Genomic DNA, 9,354 nt, shown 5'->3' with positions numbered 1-9,354 from the left:
ATCTCCAAATTTATTTCCACAGTGGTTTCACCAATCTACACTCCCACCAGGAGTGGAGTAGGGTTCCTTTCTCCCCACAGCCTCTCCAGCATTTGTTTTTGGTTGATTTCTTGAGAATAGCCATTCTTTCTGGGGTGAGATGGAATCTCAGCTTTGTTTTAATTTGAATTGCACGAATAACTAATGACTTTGAACATTTTTTATGTATTTATTTGCCATTAGTATCTCTTCGTTAGAGAAGTGTGTATTCATCTCAGATGCCCATTTTTGGACTGAGTCTTTGAATTTGGGAGGCCTAATTTTTAAAAATTCTTTATATGTCCTAGATAGAAGTGCTTTGTCCGAGGGGCAGTTGGCTAAAATTTTTCCCCAATTCGTCGGTTTTCTTTTTACTTTCTTGGTGATTTCTTTAGATGTGCAAAAACTTTTCAATAAGATGAGATCCCAGTTGTTGATTCTGTGAAGTATTTCCCATGAAGTTTGGTTTTTGTTCATGATTTCTCTGCCTACCCCAATGTCATCACAATTTTTACCTACTTTCTCTTCCAATAAATTTAGTGTTTCTGTTTTAATATTTAGATCTTTGATCCATTTTGACTTTAATTTAGTGCATGGTGAAAGACATGGGAATTTTTTATTTTTCTACTAATTCTTCTGATTACAACTAATGTTAATTATCAAGAAAGTGAACTATTTCAGATTTTAAAAACATCTATCAAATACACCTAATTTTCTTTTTCAATGTAGATTATCTCCTTGAGGAAAGCTAAGCAATCCTTAACAGTAGCGCATCAAAATAGACTCTCAGGATTTTATTTATGAACCTTTCTCCTTCGAAGCATAGAAAGTTATTTCAGTTAACTAATGTTAAAAGCAGAAATTTTTCTGAGATCTGTAGGAACAGAACCAGATATGATTTTTGAATTATCACACTCTTTTTAAAACTTTATTTTAAAAATAAAAGAAGGAAAACATATTAGCAAACAGACATCCATTTACAAAATAGCATAAAAACAACAAGCAGACAAAGTGGTAGGAAATTAGCAATAGTTGTTGTATTATATTTTGATATCTTCAAAGTGGTTTCTCAGGAAACCAGAGACATGCAAGATTGATTAAATAATTGATCATTAACTGTTCCTTTCAGTAAAGCAATAGAAGTCAGTAGTAGAACTATGTTAGCTATTTATACATATATACACAATTTTCCCTTCTTTCTTTTCTCTTTTCCCTCATCTTATCACACTCTTGAAAGACTGGTGAATGTACAGTTGAGAGAATCAGTTACAGATTATGATTTTTAACCAGCTTATTGATTTTTTGGTAATAAGTTAATTTATATATGAAATATTAACTCTCAAATCATAGCCATAGTAGCAAGAAGATAAGCTGTAATATAAATTACTTGTATTTTTATGGAAATGACACAAATATACCATAGGATTTCATTTTTTATTTCTGGTCTGACAGGCTGAGTCCAAAAATAAGCATTTATTTCTCACCTGATCTTTAGATTTTTCTAGATGAACATAAAACAATAGGACAGCATCATTTTCTCTCACACTAACTGTAGACAAACTGAGGTTAGTTTTCAGACTTGAAATAATACCTAAAGAACATCAGCAATATGTTACAAAAATGTATGTATAAGTAGGATGCTGACAATTTTGGAAGTGGTTAAATCAAGAGATAATTCTAGAAATGAAGACCTTTTGAGCCACACACAGAGAGGGCATGGAGTAAAAACAATATTTACCCTTGTTCTGTTCTCTGATGGTACAGTGAGACAAGGAGCCTCTTCATTGCCCCTTTCATGTCCTTATTTCTCAAAGTGTAGATAAAAGGGTTAAGCATGGGAGTCACCAAACTGTAGAACAGGGACATAATTTTGTTCTTGTCCTGGGACTTAGTGGCAGAGGGTTGCACATACATGCTGATTACTGGCCCATAAAAGAGAGATACAACCATAACATGGGCACCACATGTGTTAAATGCCTTCTTCTTTCCCTCTGAGGATTTAATCTTAAGCACAGAAGCTACAATGAATGCATAGGAAACAAGAATAAATGACAAAGGAACCAGGGAATAGAATGTCCCAACAATGGAGAGCATAGTTACATTGAATGTAGTGTCCACACAGGACATCTTGATCATCACAGGGACTTCACAGAGGAAGTTGTCCACCTTATTGTTACCACAGAGTGGTAGCTGGATGGTGAGGGATGACTGCAGCAAGGAGTTGGCCAAACCACTGAGCCATGCTGTGGCCACTAGGAGGGCACAGATGGACTGACGCATGATAGTAGGGTACCTCAGGGGCTTGCAGATTGCAATGTAACGATCCAGAGACATCACAGCTAGAAGGATGCACTCTGTGGCTCCCAGGAAGTGAAATATGTAGAACTGGGTCACACAGCCACCATAGCTGATAGACTTGTCTGGACCCCAGAGGTTCAGCAGAAGCTGAGGGATAGTAGTGGTGGTGAAACACAGGTCCAAGAAGGAGAGGTTGGAAAGGAAGAAGTACATGGGACTGTCAAGGCGAGGGTCCACCCGGCACACCACGATGATTGAGATGTTGCCTACTAGTGTGCAGATATAAGTAACCAGCACCACTGTGAAGAGGGGCATTTCCAACCATGGGTGGCTGGAGAAACCCAGGAGAATGAAGACTCTTGGAGCACTAGCATTACCCAGAGTCACCATTGATGTCACTTCTTTTGGACAATTCAAGTTAAACTGAAGACATATTTTAATATTGAATTTTTCTGATGCTCAACCTATCTAGTTAAATAAAATAAAGTGAGTTATGAAGATATTTTCACTGTGATATAACTCCATAGAAGTCAGTTAATATTTGCAAGTATAATATATATCAGTCTAGGAAATATTACTTTTGTAGTGCCTCTAAAGGAAAGATTAATAAATCTCTATGTTTTACCCAAGAGAAGCAAATATAGCAGCTTTTTACAGAATAATAAGTAGATAATGGGAAACTTCCAGATGAACTTACATTAAAAAATAAAATTAATTAATTAATTATTCTAAAGAGTGCCAAGAAATACCCATGCTGACTTACCACAAAGTCTGTGTCATCCATCCGTGGTTGGGTCTTCTTCACATTCTAGGGGGTTATGAGTTGAATTAACTTAGTTCAGAGCTCTGTTAGCTCCCTGTGGATTGGTCTGATTTGCAAAAAAAGGTCACATATTGCTACTCCTTAGATCTATTCCACAAACCCTAGACTGGCATTTGCCAATGAAAGTTTTGTTCTAAAAGGAAACATACAGATGAAAGAAATGATCATTGAAACATATAGTCAGAGGTCCATAAAACAAGACAGGAGAGATTGATTGTAAAGCATAGAAACAAAGGGTCATTAAAAGCATCAGTCCTTATCAGCATGGTATAGTGTGTATTTGTACTTTTTATGTTGTGAGTAGTTCTGCGCATTTAATAGTTATATTATTTTATCAATTTACTTTATTTATTTTCATTACAAGTGTGAGTGCATGTGTATTTGTATGCTCTGAGTTAAGTAATGATAAAATTTGAAAAATACCTCTGAAATCAGAAAACCAGACCTGGCCTAATGTCAACTGTCAGTATGTATGCTTTGTAGGCACAGCCATGATATGCGGCAGTTTCCTTGCTGATCTTGCTGTCACAGCTAATTAGGCAAAGGATCTGACCACGTTCTCTCAAGTGTAAGACTTCATGCTGTGTTGCATATGTTCATGAAATACAGTACTAGGTTTGATTGTGACTCTATGTCTGCTATGCACTTTTTCCTCAGGTTACCTATCTCAGAAGGACTGAACATTCTTCCCTGCCATGTCCTTGAATTACTCAAATGCTGGCTTGAATCTGATAATGCCTTTAAGATTTTTATTGCAACACACCTTTACTAAACATAAATTCCCACTAGTGGAACCAGTACAGAATAATTTCAATGTATCTCAGTGTTATAAATCGTTTTTAAAAGATGCCAATTTATTTACATAACACATTTTCTAATATGCAACTTTGCATAAAAAGGTCACAACATCCAGCGACTTTTGCAAAGATTAAATTAATTGGATCAGTCCCACCCAGATGGGACACTTACCTTAAATCAATGTTGAGCTGATATGTACAGAATTTTAGCACTCTGGGAGGTGGAGAAAGGAGGAATACAAATTTGAGCCCATCTTGGACAATTCAGTGACATAGCAAGACACTCTCTCAAAATTACAAAAAAACCCACAGAAACAAACAAATGGAAAGGGATGCCAGGATGTAGTTCTGTGAAAAGTCCCTGACTTTAAGTCCCAACACACAGCAAAAAATCACTGTTGAAATTTTTAATACTATCCATTTTTCTTTCAGAAAAGAATTCTGATGTCTTTTTGTCAGAATTTATCATTACTTGGGGATAAGGATTGAAACCCTCCCTGCATTCAGGGATTTTATGTCATATCATATATAGGTACTTAACAGTCATTGGTTTATTTGATCTAAAGGATTCCAAAATAGTTAGATCTGGAAACCTATTTTACTTTAAAATAATCGCTAAGAAAACTTTTCACTCTTTTATAAAGTTGGGGGAATTTCTTCTTAAAGAGACCATAAACCTCAGTGGACATTTCTTGGCAAGAGATACTATATAAATTCCCTGTAGGCATACTTCCCTGTAACACTCTTGCTCCAATAAAATGAAACAAATGTTAGCACCTGTTGTGGAAAATGCATTTAGAATAAAGTCTCCTAGAAAATTTGTTTTTTGAAATTTTTCTTCAGTAAGTATAGAAAAAATTAAGACAATTATTTTTGTTGAGATCCAATTTTTTAATGTTTTACTGATGATAATTTTTCTTGATATTTCTGTTACATTAAAGATATAATAACCATAGCTGTACAAAGACATGAATGAGGCTGTCACCTTCCAATTTGATTTCTAAAGAAGTCAAAAGCTATTATCTTCACATATTTCTTTATAAGTAGTAATTCTTATCCTGATGTTGAGTTTAACTTAATATTTATATTTAGCATTTTATTCCTCCAATTTTAGAGACTTAACCCAGTCCTCACATAGCCTAGGCAAATGCTTTGCCTCTCTAACACCACACCCAGACCCACAATTAAGATGTAAATGGTAAAAATTAGTTCAATCATATTGGATAGTCCTTGGTTGTAACATTAATATTTAAAGCTGTAAATTTCCCTCTAAGCATCAAGTTAGCTGCATCTTTCACATTTTGACAGTTTATATTTTTATATTGTGTATTTCTAATATGCAAATGCTTTTCAACTCCCTGCTTAACTAAAAGAAGCACGGGGGGGGGTGCTGTGGAAGAAAGATAAGATGGAGGAAAGGTATGAAACAGTTATGGGAAGACTACAGTTCCAGGTGAGTGGATAAATTCTAGAGATATAGGATTATTATGATCACATAACTTCCATCTTCTGTACCTTGCCCATATAATCCACACAAGTTAAAAGAATGTGAGACTCTGAAATGTAATTGTTCTTCTCTGATGCCCAGAGAAGCTCAGTGTCTTAACAAGAGCCCTCCTCTCAAGATGCCCTGGTTATACCACTGCAAGGAATGACAGTCTCTGCAGATGATTCCTAGCTCATCTACCATGCAGACCAAACTCCATGTTGGACTTACAGCTTGCCACAGCCATGACATCCTTCTGTGACCTGAGCTGCCGTCCACTATTGATCAGTGGAACTGTTGGGCTTCTGTGGGCTTATCTTGTGCTTCAGGAATCAAGTCTCCCGTGCTATAGGGACCCAGGGTTGGCCTTGCACAGTGCTTCATTATCTTCTCTGTGTTGGCTTTCTGTTTCTCCATGTTTCTATACTCTTCTGTTTCTCTTGCTTGATTCTCAAAGATTTAGTTTGAGTTATCACTTTTTACTTACTTCAAGAATTCAAATAATTTCTGTTCACTGTTCAGTTTGTGACCTAATCATTTATCTCCCTTCCTGAAGAAGAATGTTCATATTAATCTTATTTTATTGCTATTTTCATTTATTTTTTGTTTAATTTATGGACATGTTTCATGTTGTGGCAATTTGAATTTGAGGGGTCTTTGAATTTGAGGGGTCTGATTTTTTAAAAATCTTTTTATGTTCTAGAAGGAAGTCCTTTGTCTGAAGGACTTGACTAAAATTTTTCCAAATTTGTGGGGTTTTACTTTTTACTCTGCTGGTGATTTCTTTAGATGTGCAAAAAATTTTCAATATGATGATATCCAAGTTTTTGATTCTTTGAAGCATTTGCCATGCAGTTTGGTTTTTGTTTATGATCTCTGTGACTAACCCTATGCTTTCAAGATTTCTACCTGCTTTCTCTTCCAGTAGATTTACTGTTTCTGTTTTAATATTGAGATCTTTAATCAGTTCTGACTTTAATATGGTACATGGTGATAGACATGGATCTAGTTTCAGTCTTCGGCATGTGGTAAGCCAGTTTTCCCAGCACCATTTATTAAAGAGGCTATCCTCCTTCCAGTGAACTTGTTTGACCCCTTTGCCAATGATAAGTTGCTGAGTGTGATTTTGATTGTGACTGCATCTTCCAGTCTGTTCTCTTGATCTACAGGTCTGGTTTTCTTTTTTCTTTTTATTGGCAAAACCATGTTGATTTATAACAGTAGCCTTGTAGAATAATTTCAAGTCAGGGATTATGATGCCACATGACTTCTTTTTGTTGCCCAGGGTTTCTTTGCTATTCTGGGTCTCTCCTGGTTTCAGATGAATTTTAGGAATGTTTTCTCTAGATCTGTGAGGTATATTAATAGTATTTTAATTGGGATTGCCTTGAATTTGTATAACAAATTTGGGAGTATGGTCATTTTCACAATGTTGGTTCTGTCCATGAATGAGGAATGTCTTTCCATTTCTGAAATCCTCTTTGATCTCTTTTTTCAGAGTACTGCAGTTTTCACTGTATAGATCTTTTACTTCTTTTGTTAGATGGATTGTTTTCATTTTTTTATATGCTATTGTAAAAGATATGGTTTCCTTAATTTCTCTCTCAGTATGTTTATTATTGTCTTCAGGAATTTTATTGATTTTTGCGTGTTGACTTTGTATAAAGCTATGCTACTTAATATATTGATTAATTCTAGGAGTCTTGTGGTGGAGTTTTTGAAGTCTTGCATGTAGAGTATCGTGTCATCTGTGAAGAATGATAATTTCACTTCTTTTCCTATCCTTATTCCTTTTATTTCTCTGTCTTGTGCAATTGCTCTGGTTAATGTTTCCAGAACTATATTGAATAGGAATGGTGACAGTGGACATCTTTGTCTTGTTCCTGATTTTAAAGTGAAAACTTTCAGTTTTTTGTCCATATAGTGTGATGTTAGCTGTTGGTTTGTCATAGATGGCTTTGATCTGATTGAAGTAAAGATGATCTCTTCCTATTTTCTGTAGGATTTTTATCATGATTGAGTGTTGGACTATGTCCAAAGCTTTTTCTGCATCTATTGAGATGATCATGTGTTTCTTGTGTTTGGCTCTGTTAATGTTGGTTATTACATTCTTTGATTTGCTTATATTGTACTATCCCTGCATCCCATGGATGAATCCCACTTGGTATTATCTTCTTGATGATTTGCTGCATTCTGGTTGCTAGTATTTTATTGAGGGTTTTTGCTCTATGTTCATTAGGGAAATTGGTCTGCAGATCTGTTTTTTGGTTGGATCTTTCTCTGATTTTTGGTATCAGTATAATACTTGCCTCCAGAAATGAGTTAAGGAGAATTACTTCCTGTTCAATTTTATTGAAGAGTTTCAAGAGTGTTGACTTTAAGTCTCTGAATTTCTTTTAGAATTCAGCTATGAATCCATCAGGACCTGGGCTTTTCTTTGTTGGTAAGTTTTTAATTACATTTTCAATTTAGTTAACTGATATTGGGATATTCAGAATTTTTATATCTTCTTACATATCTAAAGAAACCACCAAAAAGAAATCAGAAAATCCACAAATTGGGAATAAATTTTAGCCAACTGTTCATCAGACAAAGGACATCTATCTAGAACATACAAAGAATTTCAAAATGTCAGACCTCCCCAAATTCAATGACCCAATCCAACAATGGGAGTGTGAGATGAATACATGTTTCTCAGATAAATAAATATAAATGGTAAATAAATATATGAAAAAATGTTCAACATCATTAGTCATTAGAGGAATGCAAATAAAAACAACACGCAGATTACATCTTACCCCAGAAAGAATGGCTATTATAAAAATATCAACCAATAACAAATCTGGAGGGGCTGTGGGGGAAAGGAATCTTTCTCCACTCTTAGCGGGAGTGTACACTGGTGCAACCACTGTGGAGATCAGTCTGTAAATTCCTCAGTAAACTGGGATTAGAGGTCTCATTCAACCCAGATATTTCCCTTTTGGGTATTTTTCCCGAAGAACTGAAAACATCATACCACAGGGATATATGGGGGCCCATGTTTATAGCAGCACAATTTGTAATAGCTAAATCTTGGAAGCAACTGAAATGGCTATCAGTTGAGGAAAGGATAAGAAAAAGATGAGGTTTTTTTATACAATGGAACATTACTCAGCTATAAGGAAAGATGAACTCGAGGCTTTCATAGGTAAATGGATGCAACTACAGACCATACTCAGAAGTGAAATAAATCAGACTTACATGTGTAAATATCGTATTGTCTCCCTAGTAAAAGAACCTGAAAGAATAAATAAAATCTAAAAGATACAATAAATATTGTGAAAGGGAAAGAAACTTCTCAACAAGATAGAACAACTGGGATGAGGGGAAAAAAAGAAGGGGAAATATATATATACATATATATGTATATACAAGGTAATTGTACAAATTTTTATTGCTTTTTTGAAAGGAATAGTTAATATTTAATTATTTGTTCCATTTTACATGCCTATCTTTTTATCTGAGTAACAAAATTGAAGATAATAATGTGTAATTCAATCACCATAGTTAATTTCCTACCATCTTGTCTGAAATTCTGTATGACTTCTATTGTTTTTGTGTTGTTTTGTTTTTGTCTGTGTCTTTGTTGATGTTTTCATTCTTTTATCTTTAAAATAAAAAATAATAAGCCAAAGAGATGAAACAAGAGTATTCTACCTAGAAATAAATTAAAGATATGTTTTAGAGATTTTTATACTCATCATGTCAAATTTCTTTTTTTTTATTATAAACTTAAAAGGAGGAAAATATTAACAGACAGACAACATCTTACAAAGTAGCAAAAGACCAGTACAGACAAAACAGAGTTACAAACAGTGGTAGGAAATTAACAATGCTTGTTGATATCTTCAAAGTGGTTTCTCATGAAAACACATAGAGACGTGCAGTACTGA

The 9,354-nt window shown here is 34.7% G+C and overlaps 1 protein-coding gene across 1 annotated transcript; it reads right to left on the bottom strand.

Annotated features, from left to right (window-relative positions):
- Positions 1 to 1,752: 1,752 nt before the first annotated feature.
- On the bottom strand, positions 1,753 to 8,607 carry LOC102011157 (olfactory receptor 2B11-like). Its single transcript, XM_005413952.1, has 2 exons — positions 8,573 to 8,607; positions 1,753 to 2,683 (listed from the first exon to the last, which is right to left on the bottom strand). The coding sequence occupies exons 1-2, from the start codon at positions 8,605 to 8,607 to the stop codon at positions 1,753 to 1,755; spliced, it is 966 nt and encodes a 321-aa protein (XP_005414009.1).
- Positions 8,608 to 9,354: the final 747 nt, after the last annotated feature.

The sequence above is a fragment of the Chinchilla lanigera genome, unplaced genomic scaffold (genome assembly GCF_000276665.1).
Source record: "Chinchilla lanigera isolate Chin_1 unplaced genomic scaffold, ChiLan1.0 scaffold00175, whole genome shotgun sequence".
Classification (NCBI taxonomy): domain Eukaryota; kingdom Metazoa; phylum Chordata; class Mammalia; order Rodentia; family Chinchillidae; genus Chinchilla; species Chinchilla lanigera.
This window is presented reverse-complemented; position numbering and strand designations above follow the sequence as displayed.